The sequence below is a fragment of the Equus asinus genome, chromosome 2, assembly GCF_041296235.1.
Source record: "Equus asinus isolate D_3611 breed Donkey chromosome 2, EquAss-T2T_v2, whole genome shotgun sequence".
NCBI classification, from domain to species: domain Eukaryota; kingdom Metazoa; phylum Chordata; class Mammalia; order Perissodactyla; family Equidae; genus Equus; species Equus asinus.
This window is the reverse complement of record NC_091791.1, coordinates 11,938,347-11,961,540: the sequence shown is the minus strand read 5'-3', so window position 1 is coordinate 11,961,540 and position 23,194 is coordinate 11,938,347. Positions and strand designations below refer to the sequence as shown.

Below are 23,194 nucleotides of genomic sequence, written 5' to 3'. Positions count from 1 at the left end.
TTATTAAGGCCTGATCTGCCCCATCTTGTGAGTTGTCTCAGAGAAGACGCTTGGAGGAGGAGGAGGCAGTTCCTGGAGTCAGCTCCAAGCTGCCAGGGTTGGTAAACCTGGTGCCTACCTGTGCAACTTCCCATTCCTTTAGAGCCCATCTTTTGTTACCGAAGATTAATATCAATTGTATGGCTGATCGTAAGAGATCATTTTATTTGGATTAAATTGGTGGTCATTTTTTCTGTGTATCTTACAGATTTTAAAATAACATTATTATTGAATCAATTTTACAGCCTCAAAAGGTTACAATCAGAATCCCATCTCCCATTCCTAGTAATTATTTACATTTTTTCTTTCACAGTATGTGTGCATATACGTATATATACACTCACACGTATTCTTTATTATGTACTTTTGATAACTTCAGCACAGTATTCAATAATGGTTTATACGAAGAAAATTTATATACCCTGTTTAGTGATGGTTTTCATTTTGTTATATTCTTCATATTCACATTTTCATTATAATGGTTTTTATTCGAGTCCTCTTTTTAGTTTGAGACTTGATAAACTAAGTACAAATGCTGTATCTAAAAATAATACCATTTAAGAGAACTCTCAACAGTGACAGTGTATATATTGTGTATTAATATATACGTTTTTATATTTATTTTACATGTTTATATATAAAGTAATTATAAAGCTTAAATTTTGTAATTTCATCGACACATGAAGATTTCGTATCAGAAAGCCAGATGAGTCCTTTGAACCTGCTGTTTGTGATTACCAATCTTCTGTGCAGTTTACACAGTGCATCAGATTGAGAAGTAGCACTTTAGAAAGGTGCTCAGACAGGAATGAGCAGCAGCCGCCCACTCCATGGAAACACTTCTCTAACCCCAGTCCTCTTGGTTTGCCTTTGGTGCCCTAATACCAGGAACTTTGGCTGAAACTGTTTCTTAGAAAACAAAGGTCCCTGAATTCCAGGTAGCAGTCCTCTGGAGTAATCTATCCTGTGAGATGTCAGATGATGCAGTTTAAGTCCCATAGCCAAGTTCAGAGCCATTGTGTGGCAAAGTCCCTAGAGTGCCACATTACACCTTCTGGACTTGAATATGCTCTTCTAGGCCTGCCGAGTCTTTCCTAGACCTGAAGAGTGTTTCCACTGAAAAGTTTCTTAGATTTTTAAGATCAGCACACTTTATAATTAATATATTTGTATTTTTCATTACAAATCAGGGCAAAGCGCAATTGCTGGGGAAGAACAACCCAAAGGCTCCGTTCTGCAGGAGGTGCACCTCAAATTCCTGCTGACGGGGCTGCTGTCAGGGCTGCCCTCGCCGCAGTTTGCCATCCGAATGTGCCCGCCGTTGACCACAAAAAACATCAGGATGTATCAGCCACTGCTTGCTGTTGGTGAGGATCGGACCTGTTCTTTCATTCTTTATGCTTGTTTTATATTTTATAAGATAGCTAAGTTTCCTAGTTACTGGAAAATCCTTTATTCTCTTTGAGAATGCTTTAAGAGGAGGAAGAGGCTGAGTGAAATCATGTAAATACTCATCTTGAAATACTTTTTTTTCTGTCCTTTTAATCTTTTTAGTTACTCATTTTTAATCACAATGGTAGCATCCACCTGACACTGGGTGATAGAGACCCTGACACTGTGGGCGCGTTTCTGAAATGCCAGGATAGTCCCTGTGTGAGGCCAAATCCGACTCCTTGTCATTTCTTGGTCCACTTTAGGCTCTTTCCAGGCATGTCATTTTGTATTGGATTTTTGTTAACTAACAGTATAGTCATAGTTAATAGTTTAATAACAGCACTGGTCTTCATTTGCTAGGAATTGTATCCTAAACATTGTTTAAAGTGGCTATCATCTCTGTAAAGATTTGCCTTTTGGGTTGAAATTGCGTATTTTTATGTTGTAGATAGAAAAATTGGTCTGGATTTCAACTTACTGTTACATTAATTTCATGGTAATGTGAGTAACCTAATTTCCTTTATAGAGAAAACCAAATTTTAATTTGGTATTAAGTATATAAGGTTAAAATATATTTCTCTAAAATTTTGAAAAATACTGTATTTGTTTGAAATTGTCAACATTTGTTAAAGATGCTATTGCTTAGCTTCTGGCTTCCTCCCCAGGTCTACAAACATGTGATTTGTGGTTGTTTTTTTCTTTCTAAAATGAAAGAAAGCACATTTATTTTGTTACTAGTATATGTCTCAGCTTAATGGCTGACTTGTGAGTGCTAAAGGCTCATTGAATATTACTATTTGACATTATTCTTATTTTCTCATTTTTCCGTTACTGTCTTCTGAAAGTGATTTGAATTTACAGGTTTAGTAGTCCATGTGTCCATATGTTCAGATTTATGTAAATGCAGATAAATGTTTAATTTTTGCTTTAGAAACTATTGATCTGTATTAAACCTCTTACAGAGATTTTAATTAGGATATCTCAACATACATTGTATGGACATGCATATACATTGTCATATACCTAATTTGTCGGTTAGGATTTTGTCATGTTCTTGGAGAAAATTACTTCTTGGGATAACTAGATAATAAGAGCTAAGTCAGGGTCTGAGATTTCCATTATGGAATAAGTTGTATTATACTAGTTTACAGTGAATATCAGTCATTTAATGAGTTTAGTATAATAAAGTAAAAGCAAAAATATAAAATAAGTGCCTAAACTTTTGCAGAGTCACTAGGGAGGAAAAGCAGAGGTGACTGTGGAGTTACTTCTCCTCGTGGTGCCCCTAGAGTATTAGATCATAGGGTCAACGTCATCAAAACTTGTGGAATTTAGAAATCACTTGATTATTATGAAGATCTGTTAATTGAAAAGTTTAGTAGTTCTTTATGTATTTTCTCAGTATTAGAAGATATTGTGGAATAGATGATAATTGTAAACAAGTGTAATGTATTTGTCTAGAGTAGTTTTGCAAAACGCTTCTGGCTTTATTCAGTAAGTAAGCTAAAATTGGAACTTGCCTGGCATTTTTATATCTATTGTTATTGTTGTTTTATTAGTATTTCTGCATTCTGTTGCTTTGTATGAATCCATTAATCCTTTTAAGTCATGTGCAGTGAGAAAGTATTTGTCCAACCAGTTACACTGTTTACTTTTCTTAACTTAGAAAAACATTTTAAAGACTGAAATGTTACTTTCTCAAGAATGGCCATGTCCCTTCCAAGTTAAATTTTAGACAGACTACCTGAGACCATAAAAAGCTTTAGGAATAACAGTAACTACAAACCATAATTACGGTGATAAGAGAAATAGTAATTGTGTGCTTACATTGTGCCAGGTAGTGAACTGTTTTACGTATGTCTTCTCGTTTAATCTCCGGCAGATGTGCTATTATTCCCTCGACAGAAGGAGAAAAACACAGATTCAGTGTGGGGAGGCAATTTGTAAGTGCATGGGGCAAAGCCAGGGCCTTTTGAACTCAGAATCCAAGTCAGCCACCACTTCACCATCCTTTTATGATTTATTTAATGTAAAAACCAAAATCTTTGTAAAGAAAAATAGAAAAATCTGGTTAATGAGTTGCCTTTTTGAGGACTGGCTGTAATAAACATTTCGGATCTCAAAAAGTATAATCCCATGTGTAAAAAAGCTGAGGGAATTGCTTCTTCATATTTTATGTGTATTGACTCAGGTTTTGAAGCCTTTCTGTGAAAATCTGTCCCTGGATTTAGGTAGGATTTTAGAGCACATGAGAATAGGCCCAGTTTTGATAAGAAGGAAGACTGAGAAATTCAGTCTTTTTTAACACATAGCTCGGGTCCCTTTTATAAAAGGTAAATTTTGTAAAATAATTAAAATCTTGAGAAAAGACGTGTTGGAAAGATCTGGAACTCCCACTGGATGAATGCTCTTCTGTTACGTCATCTTGATAGGTACAAGTAACGGTTCTGTTCTGGTGTACCATCTCACCAGTGGGCTGCTGCATAAGGAGTTAAGCATCCACTCCTGTGAAGTCAAGTGAGTATGTCATTGTGTCATTGAGATCACATGCGGAATACAGAAAAAAGTTCTCGTAGACTTTTCCACACTGAATGCTATGCACTGGTGATTGTTTGACTGAAAACTTTGAAAAATCAATATTCATGTCCAACTAATGGCTATGCTAATCAAAATGAGTCCTAATAGTTTGCTTTGTAAAAGATGTTATGCAGTGGAGAATTTTTTCATTTATTGCTGCATCTTATTTGTTTCTCCTAAGGTCCAGGCTATTTTCCTACTGGAAATCACTGTTTTCCCTTGTCCAGATTTATTTAGTTTGTTTTCCGTTTTTATAAAGATCCATCAGTAAGATTGCTCATGAAAAATTTGAATAGTCATTTTAATTGTTAATTAATCTCATTTATTTCTTTGTTTAAACACCATCAGAAAAGGACCAAAACTGTATAGCATTTCTTCTTTCATTTTGAGATGTGATCTGTTTTATGAGTGCTGTGTATGCAGAAATATCTGAGGGAGGGCTAAAATGACAGAAGAATGCCTCTTCCTTTCTATTTTAAAGTGCATACATATCTGCTCTGTGGCATTATTTTGCTGATCGTATAGCTGTTTTCCTTTTTTTGTCCTAGCAATGACGGATTGTAAAGTTACACATGTATCATATAAACTTACTAAATTGCCAGTGTTTTTTTGATGATCTTTTAACAAAAGTATAAGAAAGGCCATTTTCTGTCCTCTGTACGTTGTATAAGAATAGGTCTCGCGTATATGTTAAAATTCTTAGTGAACACATTATTCTGAGTAAATGCGTTTTCTGAATGGAGAAGAGTTAACCCTTTAAGTATCACAACTGCGGATTGTGATGAAAGTTTCTGAAAAGGTTACAGTGAGTTATTCTCTCAAGTGCATTGTTTGGTGGTGCAGCCTGGGTGACTGTTTATCGCCACCTGATGCTGTGCCCTCCAGTACCTCCCTAAGCACGTTTACATGGGGTGGTAATATCTTCAAAGCGTTAGGCTTTTAGGATGCAGCGACATAGATATCCAGACCCTTTCAGATTGTTATTCATCTTCTTTCTCTTCTTCCAGTAGCCCCTGCTGCCAATGCTGGTATCTTCTCTCTCTTTCTTTCCTGCCTACACCCTTCTCTTGACATTTCTTTTCACCACTTCCACACTTTTGTGAGTAGTGTTTCCTTTTATGGCTAACACCAGCCAATCAGAACTCTTCATTTAACGAGTACTTGTTCTAAAGTTACATTAAGTATTATTACTTTGCATGCATTTCACTGATCCTCACTAAAACTCTTGTGGTAGGCACTATAATTATTCCCAATTTACAGAAGAAGAAACTGAGTATTATAATCTGTGAAAAGGTAGATGGAATTCAATCTAGGCCTTTCAGGCTTCAGAGCTGAGCTCTTATACTTATGGTATATGTGTTAGATCTCCAGTTAAAAAATGCACATAGATTAGTAGGAAACATTTTGGGAATAAGACAAAAATGTGGATTGAACCAGGATTTATACTAAGAATTTGATACATGCTTCTGGAAAGTCAAGCACGTGTGCAATTTTCCTGAACACTACAATCTTCAATAAAGGTACAATGGCTAGTTTATCAGCAAGGTATTCATTTTAAGTAAGATTTGTTATCCTGGATCAGTCAGATCGTAGATGTCAGTAAATACATGACTTACACATCCTATGATAATATTTGTTATTGAGTAACACTGAAATTTATGAAGTGTTACTTGAGATACCAAATAATCTGAGGGATCTGCTACACAGACAGGTTGGTGTTGTGAATGATCACACAGATATGCTCCTTTTTTTAATGTGAATCTTCCCTCCTAATTGCCATTTTGAAGATAATTCAGGTTTTATATCCAGTGATGGTGCCCAAGAGGATGCTGAAATCCTGCTGGTTTTGTGTTTCAATTAACGCAGTTATAGTATTACAATTAAAAGCCATTATAAAAATTTCACAGATGTGTTATAAAAATTGCTGAACTTCTTAGCAATAAACCCAGTACATTCTAGATATTCATATGCAAATTAAAGGCCAACTTTTAGAAAGTTGTTTTTCTACCTTGTACTAAATGTGTTTTTTAAAACCACTTTATCTTAAGCACTTGAACCTTATGCATACACATAGCCAGGGGCTGCCTAACTGGATAGTTGTGACTGTGTGGTTTTTTAAAACTGTGATGTTTAACCAGTTATGCTTTACAAATATGTATTGAGCGTCTTCTGTATGCCTGCAAACAGACAACATCTTTGAGTCTTATAATCCAGTGGAAGATACCTAGAAGTAAGCAAGTGGTACATGTAGGTTTTCTTAGATTGTTAGTTTGTGTCTTTGTCCAATAGGCTAAATTTATAATTATATAACCCACTATGATTTTCAGTGTCAAAAACTATTATAACAGTAGTTTATATGCACATCAGAACATTGCCTCAGTATTACTTTGAGCAAATTGAGTGATTTGTGGAAAATAAAATGATCTCTGTTTTGTCCATCTGTAAATTTGCAGAAGTTAGTTTCATATAATCGTAGAACTTGAAAGCCTTTGAGAAAGTGTGTGCTTCCCTCAGCCACCTAGTGTTGAGAAGTAGCCTCTGTAGCATCCCAGTGGAGGTCCACAGGCCCACGTGGCAAACTGTAAGAGTCAGAACCTCCGATGCCTGCTGATAGATTCTGAGGTTGCTGTTGTCCGATAGGTAGGAATCCTAAGAACAATCCTAGATCGAGTTGGAAAATGAGCTGCAGTTCTTACGACATTTTTATAGAGCTCCGTGTATACTCAAACCTAGATGGTAGTTTTCTAACTCTGGGAACATTGTGGTACTCAGCTGTGTTTGACAAGAGTTTTCATTCATTTCTTTTCATAACTAATCCTCTCCTTATCTAATCTACTTTAAAGTTCAACTTAATTTTTATTTTATTCAGTTGATCAGTAGGATTTGGATATATAAGGTGCTGCTGGAATCTGCTCAAAGGCAGCATGCTTGTAGTGCTCAATTGCAAATAAGCAGCCATCCCGTGTTCTGTGATGCCCTGGACATCTTGTAAACGGTGGGGAAAGCACTGCTCTGCATATGTATTGCACTAATAACCGCAAGGAGGAGTGCTAGGCTTTTCTTGGACATCATTCGTTTACTATTAACAGAATTTGCGGAGTGCCTGTCATGTCCTGGAGAGACATGAATGACATGGTACCTCCCTTCGACGAGGATACAGTCTAGTGAGTGTTTCTCAGCCAGTCACACTATTTCCTCAGTTGTTCAGGCTTTCAGGCAAAACCCTGTTTGCCCTTTGGGTCTCAGCTTTAATGGTTTTCCAGGAAGCCCTGCCTGGCCCCTGAGATCAGATTCTGTGTGGCTCTTACAAGCTCCTCTTGAACTCGGCGCCACTCTCTTTTGTAGTCAGTAATACAGAATGCACTTGTGTAAATGTCTCTTTTCTATTAGATCATAAACTCCTGAAGGACAGCAGATACAGGCGTCCCATTCACAACTGTATTCCCAGTGTCTAGCAGGGTCACTGCCACATACTGGGTTCTTGGTAGCACAGTCGTTAGCCTATACTGGGTACTTAGATTTATTTTAAAAAATAATGAATAAAGAATGGGAGGACTGCAATTCTTAACATCCAGAGATAGTGGCATTACTATACTGGAGCATAAGTATAAGTAGTTCAGATTGCCAGCAATAAGACTTGGAGAGTGTCTCTTAAGGTTTCTGTGGGTAAACATCTCACTGAAGCTACCAGACTTACATAGAGAGCAGAATAAGTCCAAAATGATTCTTCTCTCCTTTTCATTCTAAACAGAAAACTTAATGAGTATTGTTACAGGTCAGGGAAAAGAAAGAGAAACAAGAGACAAAGGGACTTTTCCAGTGAATAATTAACCAAATTATATTGTATTCCCTATAGGTATGGTTTGAGGTTAGTGAATGAAGAGGCCTCATGAGGAAAATAGGGCTGGAGTTAGATCTTGAAATAAGAGTAATAATGGCAGTGATGGTAATTGTTAATACATATAGCACTGACCATGTGCCAGGCCTTCTTTATGCACTCAGTGTTGTTATTTCTGCACAACAGATGTGGAAACTGAGATGGAGAGAAAACATTGAGCTAGTAAGTGCTGGAGCCAGAACTTGAGCTCAAATGGTGCTTGAAAAGGGGGGGAGGGAGGGCATTCCAGGCATGGAAATCTCAAGAGTACTAAGGTTTAAGCAGCCTAATCTGAGTGTTTCAACACAACTTTACATTTAAAGAATTATAAACGTTGATAACTACAGCAATTCCGTGTTGTCATAAATAGAATTTTCAGTTCTCTTGGGATTATCTTTGCCCCTCTGAGAAAGACAAGTAGGTGGACACGCAGGGGTCAATGAGGAAAAGTACTCCAGTTAAAATAGCAGACAAGGTTCAGATGAGAGAGCTAAGTTTGGTCAGGTAGGATGAGGCAAATGGTTGGGTGGCCTTGAAAGTCACAGAGAAGTTTAGTTGTGATGTAGGAAGCCATTGTACCTTCTTGGACAAGTGAGAGACATATTCAGAGTAGTATTTAATGCTAAATCTAGCAATAGCATTCCAATTGAAGTAGAAGTGGATAAACTAGATCAGGCATCAGCAAACATTTTCTGTAAAGGACCAGATGGTAAATATTTTAGGCTTTGCAGGCCATAAAATTTCTGTCAAAACTGCTCAACTCTGCCATTGTCTCATGAAAGCAGCCATATACAATATGTTGTTAAAAATGGTTGTCTCATGAAGGCTGATGTGCAATTGTAATAGAGAACAAAGGTTAGACTTCCCTCCCAGCCAACCTGTATTACCTTGTAAGCAATGTAAGGTAATAGTAGAGTGTTTCTCACTTCTTCCTTTCCTGACTGATGAGTCCACTTGTCCTGTGTCCCCCCCCCTTCCATTCTCTGCAAGCCATGATGGTGAACACTCCCCAGTTATGTTAGTGGGAAAAAATGTGGACCCACCTACTCTCCGTCTCGCATAAAGGAGACTCCCAAGGCGTTAGGTTGGTAGGTTGCTGTCTTGTTGTACATGTCTTTCTCTCTGCAATTTTTCTTCTCTGCTTTTCCCTAATCAATATACATACCATTTGGATCTTTCAGCCACTTCCAGATCTAACAGCTCAGTTCATATGTTTGCTTCAGGAATTTCTGCTTCCTAACCAACTAGGAATTTTGATAAAATTTCTAAGTGTACTCAGTTTTATGTAGTCTACTCAGAATATTTTTATACCTCTAGTTTTTAAGCAGTGGAATTCTTGGAGACTACTGCGATGTGACTTTCTCCTTTGCCAGATTTTAATAGCTTTTTTTCTTTTGGTGAGGAAGATTGGCCCTGAGCTAACACCTGTTGCCATTCTTCCTCTTTTTGCTTGAGGAGGATTGTCCCTGAGCTAACACCTGCGCCAGTCTCCCTCTGTTTTGTATGTGGGTCACTGCCCCATCATGGCCTGATGGTCCATGCCTGGGATCTGAACCTGCGAACCCGAGGCCACTGAAGCAGAGTGCATGAACTTAACCACTATACCACAGGGCCAGCCCCTTTAATAGTTACTTTAATGTTGCTATGAATCCTAATAACTAAACTATCTTGCTGTTAAATTTGGAGATAAAGTTTTAATTAGAAATAATTTCATATAATTTGGAAATGTATAGTAATATAGTCTCAAATAAAAGGTCATTAACATTATTTCTTAGTTAACTTGTATAATAAAATTTAGGTCTTAGGAAAAACTTATTTTTCAAATAAATTTTTCAAACAAAAAAGGATATTAGATTAATCTGTTTAATTTCTCATTATAGGGGTATTGAATGGACGAGTTTAACTGGTTTTCTTTCTTTTGCTACCTCAACACCAAACAATATGGGATTAGTGAGAAATGAACTTCAGCTGGTTGATCTCCCAACAGGTTTGTGTATTTAGACTATGAAAAGATTTACAGTGTTGGTCATATTGATCAAAGATGTTGCTATTTATAAAACATGTTCCAAAGTACTTTCTCTCACCTTGGCCTTTTTTCTTTGTTTTATGTTTGTATATACATTTTTTTGTAGTTCTGTAATAATTGTCCTAGAAAAGATTCATCGTTGTTTGTAAGGAAATTGTGTTAACTCAAGTGCAAGGTAAAAAGGAGTGCCATTAGCCTGAACAGACAGATATATGAACTAATATGATGCCAGTTCTACTTTTAAGTACATTTTTGTAGATGTGAAAGATGACATGAGTGCAGCCGTATTAAAATAGAGCCAGAGCAGCTGTTTCAGAGGAATTGCCTTGCGTGTCTTATTTTCTTTATCTTCCAAACTGGACCAAACTGCCAACATTCCAAATCAGTAAGGACAAGAATATCCTGTCTGTAAGGACTGCTGGAACTAGGCTTTGCTGATGTCCTGATCACTAACCAATCAATGAAGGACAATTCTAGCCCTTTGCCTGCTGATGGAACCTCAGGCCGGTTTGTACAGCGCCAACCTAGCCTGACCTCATCTGGCACCAAGGAACTCTCCTTTAATAGGACTCACCTCGTCCTCACTTCCTCCTGTAAAACCCTCTCCTGTCATTGGGTCGCTGTTTGGGTTTCTGCCTGAATCAGCGCTCCCTGAATTGCAGTTCTTTAATCCCAGAAAATCACTTTACTTCTTAAACTAGTTTCTGTTTTTGTAGGATGACGTAGATAACCAAAAGTACAGTTTTAAAATAAATCTTTGTAGTTAGACTTCATTAGATTCTCTTTAAAAATTTTCACTTTTGTAGGAAAGCCTTAAAAAACATAGGTAAGGATTGTTTTCAAATGCACAAATTTAAAACTTTTGATGGTCTGTGGCTGACTGAATAGGGAAACTTAATTAGGAGTTAAAGACTTTACAATGGGAAACATTCCAGTGAAGTAACTTTTGAAAAATTGTTAAAAACATACAACCCAATGAGTTTCGAAATGAAGATCTTGAAAATAGAATAAGGTGAGGGTTTCAAATTATTTTATAACGCACGCAGCGATTTTAAATAGATCTTTTTAACAAAATTCTTGTGTGTTTCTTTAAAATGATGTAGCGGTTGAATATATGTAAATGTTTTAACCAATAAGATATATATGTGTGTGTACATGTATGTGTAATAAATCAAGTATATAGTTGCTTCCTTTTATCCTCAGTATATATTTCCAAGATGTAGTTGTTCTTACTTATCAGAGTACGTTACTGAATCTCAAGGAGTCAGCCCCACCTTTAATCCAGTGTCGCTCTATTCTCATTGGAAGTGACCTGCCCAGTGATCCCCAGATTCCCCATTTGCCAACAAACTGGCACTGGTCTCTCTAGTTTCCTGGTAGCCCAGGAATGGAATGCCGTTCTCTAGTATCATTCACCAAAAAAATACCTGCTCATGTTTTCTAATCAGCTTAAGTGCAGGACTGTTAGATAACTTAAAATCTCTCTTTCACAGATTTATTTTTGAAGAACAATTTTCTAAGTGATAGTTACTGGCTTCCTTAAGTGGGACACTTAAGTTCATTGATTATAGACTTTTATAGCCTGGTCTTCTAAGGAAGGCAGCAGGCTAGCAGAGTTTGGGAAGGATGCGGGGTGTTTGGCAAATAGTAATAGTGGGAGCCCATTTGATGGCGTTGAGGAGCAGGGAGGCAAGCAGGCGTTCACTTGTCTTTGGATTGAATATGTCCTCTCTTTTGTTTAGTGCAATTAAAAACCTAGGAGGAGATATTAAAATATACTTGTTCAAACATAAGGTAGAATTTGCATTCTTTAAATTACAGAAAACCATTTGGCTTCTTTGGTGGTTAATTGATTCTTATCATTCCCTTATTTCAGTTTGTAGAGACTTTTTGATAGGAACATGTCAAAATATTTCAGTTGAGTATTTTGCACATGGGAAAAGAAATCTTAAATACCTATTTAAAGACTGGTTTCCCCACTAGTCAATATTTGTAAGTATGGGATGTTTATCTTACTTTAAATATACCAGTAGTTTTTTCAATTACTTTATTGTAAATGTATTAAAACGTTAGAAATTGGTATTTCTGAATTTCTAAAATTAAATTAGTTGAAAGAAACCACAGAAGGAATTCAAGAAACTGCAAAAAATGAGAATATTTTTATAAAATAAATATTTGAATGTAAGTAATAAATTATTGGTCTTTAACTTGTAATAACTTTTGAGAATACTTTTTGAATTTAGATTATTAGGAAGCTTAGAAGCAGATGGAAGAATGAACAGGAGAATGGAAGGTAGCACTAATCAGATTACACTAGTATAGCTTCTTGTTTCTTCCGTGTGTTATGTGCTGTTTTCACTTTTCTTTAATATTTGCAATTAAAGGTAGAAGCATTGCTTTTCGAGGTGAACGAGGCAATGATGAACCACCCATTGAAATGATTAAAGTTTCTCATTTGAAGTAAGTGTTAACCTAAAAATATCTATGTTGTTATCACAGTGGAATCTCAGGGATTTATATATATATATATATATATATATATTTAAGGAAGTGAGAATATACTAGAATGCATATAGAATTTCTTTGTGATAGCGCATGCAGCCATATCAAAATATTTTAATCACAAAATTAAGTTGCTTTTCCTTTTAATTCTCTACTTCTAAAAAGATGGAGTAACTTTTGTATGAATCTTAACATTTCATTGGATTGGTAAAACCTGTAACCCCATATTGTTCCGTTATAGCTATATTGATGTTCTCTGATGAAGTTCTTATGCATTACTACCTCAACATGGGTTTATTGAGTGAAAGAACTCATTTTTTTTACTTGTAATTTAGACCCATTTTAATTCCAGTAAGTTTTTGAGTTTTTTGTCTCAAGGAAAAATACATGTAAAACAGGATTATTAAAAATAGATACTGAATGAAAACCAATAAAAAGAACAAAGGCAAAAGGAGAAAATCTCTAAAATAGTTTTCAAAATTGCTTTAGCTTTTCTATGGTCTTTGCATTTCCATATAAATTTTAGAATCAGCTTATCAGTTTTACCAAAAGAGCTTCCTGGGATTTTGATTGGGATTGCATTGAATCCATAGGTCAATATGGGAAGAATTGACACCTTAACACATTTTGTGATTCATGAACATGGTGTATCTCTCTACTTATTTAGGTCTTTTTAAATTTCTTTCAGTAATATTTTGTAGTTTTCAGTGTATAGGTCCTGCACATAATTTGTTAATTATTTTTTGTTTTTCCTTTGATGCTATAATAAATGACTTTTTAAAAATTTCAATTTCTAATTATTCATTATTTGTATACTGAAATAGTTAATTTTTTCCCCCCGAGGAAGATTAGCCCTGAGCTAACATCTGCCAATCCTCCTCTTTTTTCTGAGGAAGACTGGCCCTGAGCTAACATCTGTGCGACGCCTACCACAGCATGGCTTACCATGCGGTGCCATGTCCACACCGGGATCTGAACCGGCGAACCCCAGGCCACCAAAATGGAACGTGCGCACTTAACCACTGTGTCACCGGGCCGGCCCCTGAAATAGTTAATTTTTTGACATTGACCTTGCCACCATGCTAAACTTAGTTGTCAGTTCTAGTAGCATTTCTGTTGATTCCTTAGGATTTTCTATATAGACAAATTGTGTTGTTTGCCAGTAAAGACACTTCTCTATCTTTCTTTTCTGGTCTGTGGACCTTTGCTTTTTCCTTTGGTTTGCTGCACTGACTGACCTCCAGTACAATGTTTAATAGAAGTGATGAGAACTGACATCTTTGCTCTGTTAATGATCTTAGGGAGAATGCATTCAGTCTTTCAACATTAAATATGTTAGTTGTAGAGTTTTTGTAGATGCCCTTTATCAGATTGAGAAAGTTTTCCATTCCTAGTTTGCTGAAACTTTGTATCATTGAATAGGTAGTGAATTTTGTCAGATACTTTTTCTGCATCTATGGACATAATCGTATGGTGTGTTTTTGTTTTGTTCTTTAAGTTGGCTAATATGGTGAATTACATTGATTGATTTTTCAAATATTAAACTAACTTTACATTCCTGGGATAAATTCCACTTGGTCGTGATGTATTACTGAATTTGATTTACTAATATTTTGCTGTTACTGGGTTTGATTTGCTAATATTTTATTAAAATAGGATTTTTGCATCAATGTTCATGAAAGATAGTGGTCTAGTTTTTGTGTAATATCTTTGTCTGGTTTTAGAATCAGGGTAATGTTGACCTTGTAAAATGAGTTGTGAAATATTTGCTTCTCTTTTTTCTGTGTGCGTTTGTATAGAATTGATATTATTTCTTCCTTAGATAGGAAGAATTCACCAGGGAATCCATCTGGGCCTAGAATTTTCTTTGTGGAAAAGTTTTTAAATACAAATTCAATTTCTCATAGATATAGAGCTATTTAGGGTAGTTTTTTTTTCAGTGAGCTTTGGTAATTGGTATTTTTCAGGTAACCTGTCCATTTCATTGAAGTTGTTGAATTTATTGATGTAAACTTGTTCATAATACTCTTATTCTTTCATTATTGGTGTGATCTGAGTGATGTCTCTTTTATTCTTGATATCAGTAAATTATGTCAATTTCATTGATCTTTTCAAAGAAAATCCTTTGGTTTCTTTGATTTTTCTCTATGGTTTTCTATTTTCTGTTTCATTAACTGGCATGAGGATCTTTTTTTTTTCCTTGATTACTTTGGGCTTACTATGTTATTTTTCTAGTTTCTTGAGGTAGAACCTTAGATGATTAAATTCAGATCTTTAGCATTTAATATAAGCATTTAATTCTATGTAAGCACTAATTTTCCTGTACCCTACAATTTTTGATATGATGTTTCATTTTAGTGCAATTTATATTTTAAAATTTCCATGGGATATTTATAGGTACACTGTTTAATTTCAGAATATTTAGGGGATTTTGCCAGATATCTTTCTGTTTATTTCTAGTTTCTGTTAGGGTCAGAGAGCATATTTTATATGTTTCAATTCTTTTAAATTTAATGTGATTGTTATATGGCCCAGAATATGGTTTCTCTTAGTGAGTGTTCCATGGTACTTGAAAAGATTGTGTACTCTGCTGTTGTTGATCAGAATATTCCATAAATGTTAGTTCAAGTTGGTTGATAGTTACTCAAGTCTTTTATATTCTTACCGGTTTTCTGCCTGCTTTTCTATCTGTTACTGAGAGATGAGTGTTGAACTCTCTAACTTTAATTGTGGGTTTATTTCTCTTGAAGAACTGAAGTTCTTGCTTTGGGTATTTTAAAGCTCTGTTATTAGGTACATACATATTTAGTAATATTATGTCCTTTTGATTAATCGGCTGCTTTATCAATGTTGAAATATCCTCTTAGTTTTTGGTAATATTCTTTATTCAGAAGTAAATCTGGTTTGTCTGATTAGTATAGTCATTCCAGCTTTCTTTTGATTACTATTTGCATGGTATATCGTTTTCCAACCTTTTATTTGTAACTTATCTGTGTCTTTATATTTAAAGTTGATTTCTTATAGGCAGCATATAATTGGGGCTTGTTTTTCTATTTGCTCTGACAATCTTTGCTTTAATGGCAGCATTTATATTCATATTTAATATGGCTTATGTTTAAATCTACCATCTTGCTGGTTATTTTCTATTTTTTTCATTTAAATGACTTAATAAAGATAATTCTTAGTTTATCAGTCTTAATTTCCAATATCCGAAATACCAGTTGTTGTAGCCCACGTAAACAGAAGTTCTTTGAGGGTGGCCCTCAATAATTTTTTAAAATGTCAAGGACTCTTAAGACTTAAAAAGTTTGACAATTGCTCAGGTAACTATTTGGACTCCAGTCTCCTCTATTTCCAGTCAGTCTTGACTCTACACATGCCTGCTAAAGTAATACATCTAAAACAACTGACCACATTATCCCCCTACTTCAGAGCTCAGTGATCCACTATTCTCTGCAGAGTAAATCTCTGTATACCCTCACCTGGCATTTTAGGGTGTCTCAGGTCTTTATAATGCCGTCTGGAATTCACATTTTAATCTTTCTTATGATGATTTCTCTCACATACTCTGCATTTCAGGTAGCATGTTCCCCCAAACATGCTCTGTCCTTTCCTGTCTTTTGCCATTTGTCACATTTGCAATTCTGCTTAGAATGCCATTTCCCTATTATCAGAATTAATCTCCTTTTTCGTAATGGGTCTTTGTAGCATTTACCAGATTCTGTCTTATATTAGTTATTTATGTACATGCCTTTATATTAGATGTAATAAAAAATATGATGTATTGCATTTGTATAATCCATCATGGTTTATAAAATTATGTGTGCTGCCCCTTTTTTTGTTGTTGTTGTCCTTATAGCATTTAGTGAAGTGGGTAAGACAGGTGTTATTAACACCATTTTAAAGGCAAGTAGAATAAAATTCAAAAGGTTACATGGTTTGTCTGAGACCATGTAATTATCCAGTGGCAGACTTGGTCCTGAGCAGGAGAACCTGAGTCCTTTGATACAATGAGTACAGGAATCTTCCTGCTCTGTTACATTTCCTCAGTGTCAGCCTGACAGAAGCTTTACTTACTTTTTTATTTAATTTTTACTGTAACCTACATACCAATCCATTGAGATAGTAGTATTCTCATGTCATGTATGAGAAAATTGAGCCTCAGTGGGGTTACAGTAAGCTGTGTCACTAGGATGTGAACTTGCACCTTTTCTCATTCTTCTCAGCGAGGCCGCTTGCCTAGTTACAGCTCTGCGGCGCTCAGAGGTTGTCTGAGGCCTTTACCTTCTTATGAGTATTGATCGTGAGGATTAAATGTTATTGTAAATTGTCCGTGTTTAGAATTGTCATTTGAGTTTTCTGATTCACTGAACTTTTTGATTTGTACTACTTATGGTGAATATCTTGCAAAAGGGGCTTATTTAGTAATTTTGTTTATTTTAGGCAGTATTTGGCAGTTGTATTCAAAGATAAACCTCTGGAATTATGGGACGTCAGGACTTGTACCCTTCTTAGAGAAATGTCCAAAAACTTCCCTGCGGTGACTGCTTTGGTAAGTTACAGTTGGAGAGCTGAATAGTTTATTTAGATGTGTGTGTGTGTGCTGAATGTTGTTCTCTAGCTTGAACTGAAATCATTACTGCCGTGTATTTTCTTGTTAAAAATGTGTGTTCACAGAAGATGATCTAAGTAAATGGAGATAACTCTTATTTTTTTGGATGGGTTAAGCTAATATTACATTAGTGCAATTCCAGTTAGAATTTCATTTAGATATTTTGAGGAAGGTGATATACATATTCTAAAATGTTTATGAAAGAATAAAGGTCATAATAGCTAAGTCAGCCTTGAAGAAAGGAGTGATGTAGGGGGTGGGGGTGGGGCCGTCCCCCTTGATACAGTATCTTTTACAAAGCCAGAGAAACAAAAGCAGTGTCTTCTTGGCCCAAGAACAGGAAATGGACCCGCATCATAAGGAGTTCATTAACATATCCATGAACATTTGGGAACTTACTGTATAGTAAAGGAGCACACAAATCCAAGGGGAAGGACAGACTGCTTAGTAGACAGTATCAGGAAAACTGTCTCACTTTATGGAGAAAAATACTGGATCTCTCCCTAGTACCGTACTCACAGGTGGGCCCCATAGGATTAAAGACCTATGTGTAAAACGGTAAAGCTATAAAATTAATATAGTCAAACATAAAAGAATATTTTTGTGTTCTGGGGGCAGGAGAGGACGTCAGAAGTTCATGCCACAAGGCAAAAAAATAACTCATTTAATTACATCAATTGATGCTTTCCTTTCAATGAAGGGCAACAATGTCAACATTAAATATAGAAGACAAGTTGGAAAAAGAAACTTTCTGGGGCCTGCCCCGTGGTTGAGTGGTTAAGTTTGTGCACCCCACTTCAGCGGCCCAGGATTTCACTGGTTGGGATCCTGGGTGCAGACATAGCACCGCTCATCAGGTCCTGTTGAGGCAGCATCCCACATCGCACAGCCAGAGGCGCTCACAACTAGAACATACAACTGTGTACCAGGGGGCTTTGGGGAGAAGGAAAAGAAAAGATTGGCAACAGATGTTAGTGCAGGTGCCAATCTTAAAAAAAAAAAACAGCTTTCCGATGTCTAAAACTGACAAGGGACTAATTAATCCCCCTAGGGGATTAGTATTATGGGAACTCCTGCACGTAAACAGTGAAAAGAACAAGAACCCCAGTGGAAGGATGAACAAACTATGTGAGCTGTTAATGAATGTCAGAGAAACCTGAAAGGCCAACAAGCATATGAAGAAATACTCAAATTCATCAGTTTTTAGAGATGTGCAAAGTAAAATAACCGTGATACACCTTTTAGACTAACAACAATGGGAAGGCGAGATAGCTTTAGATATGGGTGTAATATGGGCTGTAGGAATCCTTATGCATGGCTGGGAGGAATGTGGACCACTGAAGCCATTCTGCAGAGCAAGCTAACAGCACTTAGGCAAACACAGACATCCTCTGTGCTCCAGCTCTTCAACTCCTGGTCATGAAGGAACTTTTGTGAGGATATTGACTGCAGTGTTACTTGTCATGATGAGAGTTTGGAGGCAATCTTGGAGTCCTTTGCTGATAGAACAGACAGACTAAAAATTGGTGGATGCATCCGTGGAATATTATTATACAGCATGCAGAAACGACAGAGATAGGACTTAAATACATTGTGCTGAGTGAAAGAGAGCTAAAAACAGGATGAGATATAGAACACATTTATGTAAATATATAACATATTTATGTAAATTACAGATGCATGCATGTGAAATAACTGCGTGCTAAGAATTTGTATATACTAGAGGATATTACATCGAGTGCGTTAGAATAGGTGGGAATATAAAATCGTAAATAAAACGAGGTTTGAGGTGGACCTATGGATGGTAATGGGCCATGATTAGAGGAATGTGATTATCTTACCCTATGCACCTAAGGGGGAGTGGGTGGAGGTAGGGAACAGGAGATAGCATAATTGAATTTATTATTTTCATTTTGTACAAAAAGAAAGCATGAAAAGGTTAGACCTTTTAGAAGTTTGCCATTAAACTCTTCTACCTTAAGCTCTAATTAAAGATCAGAGGTAGAAGGAGGTAGAGGTAGATTATTAAAATCCTCTCCCTTAAGCTTTAATTAAAATGCATTCATTCAGCCTTTCTATAAATAGATAAAACCTAAGAACAAATTGTGAATTCGTGTGTAGTAATAATAAGTGGTGCTTGGCAATAGCGAATATGCCCAGCTGTTCTGGAAAGATTCTTTGACAGAAGGAAACACCATTTCTAGGAGTGTCCATCTTTGCTTCACAGGAGTGGTCACCGTCTCACAACTTGAAGAGCCTGAGAAAGAAACAACTGGCCACCCGAGAGGCCATGGCTCGCCAGACAGTGGTCTCGGATACGGAGCTGAGCATCATTGAGTCATCTGTGATCAGGTGCAGTGTGCTGTTTCCTGCCACTGTCGTTTGTAATATCTTTGTCATGGTTAAGAATGTGACAAGTGTCATCCAAAGGCGTCTCTACTAGCAAGTTTCACCTTGCTTTTGAACATATTTTATTTGGTCTTTCAGTACAGACCCAGATTACTGAAGAGTTAGTTTTATTATTGGAATGCTTAGTGCAGTTAATCACTTACACAGTAATATCCACACATCAGTGTCCGCTGGTGAGTATGTTCCTTCTCAGTGCCCTTCTATTCTATAACCTTCAGCCTTTAAGATTCAAGTACACATGGCATGAACATACAGATAGATCATATTTTCATTTATGTACACCAAAGAAAATATACTAAGAATTCTGAATTTATGTACTGTCTCCATCTCCATCCCCACCAATTTTACCAATATAAAACCTCAGAGAGAATGATGTGTCAAAGTAAGGCCTCTCTTCTCCTGAGGACTGTTCTGTAGCAGAAACAGCAGAGGTTTCTTTTTCATGTCTGAAGTCTGAATCACTTTGTTCCTCTGTACAGGGTAAATGTTCTCTGGTAGTATGACTATTTGGGAGTAATGTCTGTTTTCCTATCACTAGCTGGGCAAAGATTAGTTACAGGTGTTTTTTTTTTTTAATGATTTTTGGACCTCCTGTTAGTGCATGTCATTTTGGACGAGTTAATTAATTATGGGTGTCTCGCTAGGGAAAAGAAATACCTTTATCTTACTTGTCTCTATCCCACAGCTTGTTGCAGGAGGCAGAAAGTAAATCTGAGCTCAGTCAGAACATCTCTGCCCGGGAACATTTTGTGTTTACTGATAATGACGGCCAAGTTTATCATCTCACTGTTGAAGGGAACTCCGTGAAAGATAGCGCTCGGATTCCGCCAGACGTGAGTCCAACCCTCCATTAAATCTGCTTTGAGTCCTCATCGAAGATTTTCTTGTTTCCATGTCTAGTGAAGCTGTAGTGAAGTTGGAAAGCTATTTCAGAAAAGTTTAATGTAAATAAACTTTACTATTTTAAGGAGATGTCATTGATTAAACTTGTTCCATACCGCTAGAGAATAGCCTTATCACTACTTTGATTAAGTACTTACCATTTGCTACTCATTTTTATCTCCATAATAATCCATGAGTAATTACTTCCGTTTTTTCTGTGACATAACTGAGAGAGAATAAGTGACTTTCCCAAAGTGACCCAGCTTAGCGACATGGCAGTTTTAAACTCAGGTCTGTCTGTCTGACTCCGCTGTCTCTCCTCGTTCCATTTCAGGCATTACCTTGAAGGATTTGCCTTACAACTTCGTATTATTTTTAGATTATAGTAGGTTGTAAGTGTAGTAGTATTATTACTATTTACATATATATATCCTTCTCATGACCTTGTGGAATCCTCTGACTAAGGTTTTGTGATTAATAATTTGGGTCAGCATGTATCTCACAGGTTGTTTTTAATGGGTGGATTAAGAAAATGTTTTTAACTAATACAACTGTAATGGTTAAGTGGAGGCATGAGTTGATTTCTTAAAATATATGTATTTATTTAAAATTGCTGTTTAAAAATGAAGTGTTTTAGTCGAATGCCAACCCCCACATTTACAGGTGGCTCAGGGGTCTCATGAGGTTGCAGTCAGGATGTTGGCTGGGGCAAGAGGGTCCACTTCTGAGATGGCTCCCTCACAGGGCTCCTGCAGATTAATGCCGGCTGTTGATGAGAGGCCTCAGTTCTTCCTCATGTGGACTTCTCCATAGGGCTGTCTGAGTGTCCTCACGCCATGGCAGCTGGCTGGCCCCAGAGCGAGTGATCCAAGAGAGCACAAAGAGCACAAGCGCAATGTCTTAGGACCTTGTTCAGGAAGTCACACTCCATCATTTCTGCAGTATGCTACCGGTTCACATGTCAGCCCTATTCGTTGTGGGAGATGATCACCAAGGGACATGAATACCAAAAGGCAGATTCAGTGGGGGCCTCTTAGAGGCAGCTACCACATCTTCCTTATTAACAACAATAGAGGAGAATTGAGGGCGTCCAAACAGCCTTCTCTACTAAAAGCAGAAACTCACGTGTGAAAGTGCTTCTCACACTGTGATTTCCTTTTTACTATTATATAGAACATGTTGTATCTGAGACTTAGTAATTTCTATTTTGAACTATCTCTAATATTGCCAAACATTTTCACTAGTTTGAAAGATGAAAAAGATAATACAAATGTGAAAGATTGATATTTGGTAGTTATGTTAGGAAAAGTAACCTAACTTTGTGTGGAAAGAAAAACTGTAGTTAAAGAATGCAGGCATCAGAGTTGCAGTATAATGTAGCTGACTTTGGAAAATCAGTTGACTTTCTTAGTAACATATGTAGCTCCTCCTTTAGAACCCCAGGGAAGGTCCCATCCAAGCCCTTCCCCTGCCACTCGCCAACAGCTCAGTCTCTTTGTTTTCTAATCGCTTCACATTTGAGATTAGAATGTAGAAATAATAATTTTTGAGATGCCAGTTCCCCACCACCTCCCCCAAGTTAAAAACTTTTGGACATTAGGCTTGAGTTTTCCTTTTTATAAGTGCTTCTTTCAGGATGATAATTACGCCACACAGCTTTTAAGATTCTGTCCCTTTTTGTGGAGGCCTGAAGTCAGGATATAGTAAGTCTGTTCTGCCTGCCCGATCCTTTTATTTACTGCAGCTAGAAGCAGCTTCCTCAAGGGAAGACCCGCCAAGTAAGGACCCAGCCTCTAATGAAATTATGTTTTAGAGCGGCTTATACTTAGAGAATGGGAATTGAGCATCTGCTATATAATACACGAGGAACTGGTTTTGGTTCATTATTTTAATGTTTTGTAATTAAAATATGTTCTAGGTACTATAATGTAGAATTTAGGCAGAGGTTTTATTTGCTTATTTTAATCCAATATTTATCTTACCCTCTTTCCAAATGTAAAGTATTAAACATTTGTCTTAAGTTGAAACTTTCTGTCTGGAATTTGGCTCCAGATCTATAAAGTGTATAAAGTGATAAAAAGAAGAGAAAAGCTTGGCATATTTTAAATTATGTTGGCATGGCGAGTCTGTAGTTGACTACTTTTATCCAAACACTGGAGCAGTGGGAGAGAAGGAGTCTCTCTGCCGTGCTGCCAGCCTGACTTCTCATTGTTCGAGCGTCATGTTTTACACCCGGGCAACACATCAGTGTCAACTAATAATACTCTGTAAGGTTTTCATCTTACATTATTTCTCTTGGTATTATTTGGAGCCACAAAGCAAGTGTGTGCCACATCCTCTGAAAGCACCCTAGGATCTCCCTATGGCTTGGATCCCATTAACAAAGTCTTACGTAGAAAGGTCTAGATTGTTTAATTGTACAGTTGTGTTACATCACATGTATTCAAAGCTAGTAATACTGATCTCTAGGCTAATTTAAACTTCAATATTCTAATTTTTAGAAGTTAGAAAGTAAGACTATAAAATGTAAAAATTTTCAAGATTAAAAAGTAAATTTAAAGGCAAATTCCTAATTAAACGTTCTGTTAATATAGTCAGGAGAATAGAAATAAAAATTGGAGCATAGCTTCATACTGTACAGAATTCTATTTATTGAACGTAACTGTACTTACTGAATTCATTAAAATACTCATTTTTCATCCAGTTTTTTCTTGACTGCCAACCTGGATTTATGCAGTATTTGGTGTGTATGCCAGTCTATTGATAGTCAATTTGGCAAACCCTTGGAGCTTTCCCACTCCTGACTACAGATACCGTGAGAACTAAACATGAGAAT

General features: G+C 36.5%; 1 protein-coding gene across 3 annotated transcripts in view; it reads left to right on the top strand.

Moving 5' to 3' along the window:
• Positions 1-23,194, top strand: part of WDR11 (WD repeat domain 11) — a 56,962-nt gene that overhangs the window by 16,190 nt on the left and 17,578 nt on the right. For all 3 annotated transcript variants that reach the window (XR_011493506.1, XR_011493505.1, XM_070482143.1), the window contains exons 10-16: positions 1,230-1,406; positions 3,906-3,990; positions 9,808-9,914; positions 12,338-12,413; positions 16,899-17,007; positions 19,295-19,419; positions 20,162-20,309. Coding sequence is in view for 1 of the 3 variants with exons in the window: in XM_070482143.1 (XP_070338244.1) it covers positions 1,230-1,406; positions 3,906-3,990; positions 9,808-9,914; positions 12,338-12,413; positions 16,899-17,007; positions 19,295-19,419; positions 20,162-20,309 (827 nt within the window). In the remaining 2 variants the exon portion in view is untranslated. The remainder of the gene's footprint in view (positions 1-1,229; positions 1,407-3,905; positions 3,991-9,807; positions 9,915-12,337; positions 12,414-16,898; positions 17,008-19,294; positions 19,420-20,161; positions 20,310-23,194) is intronic.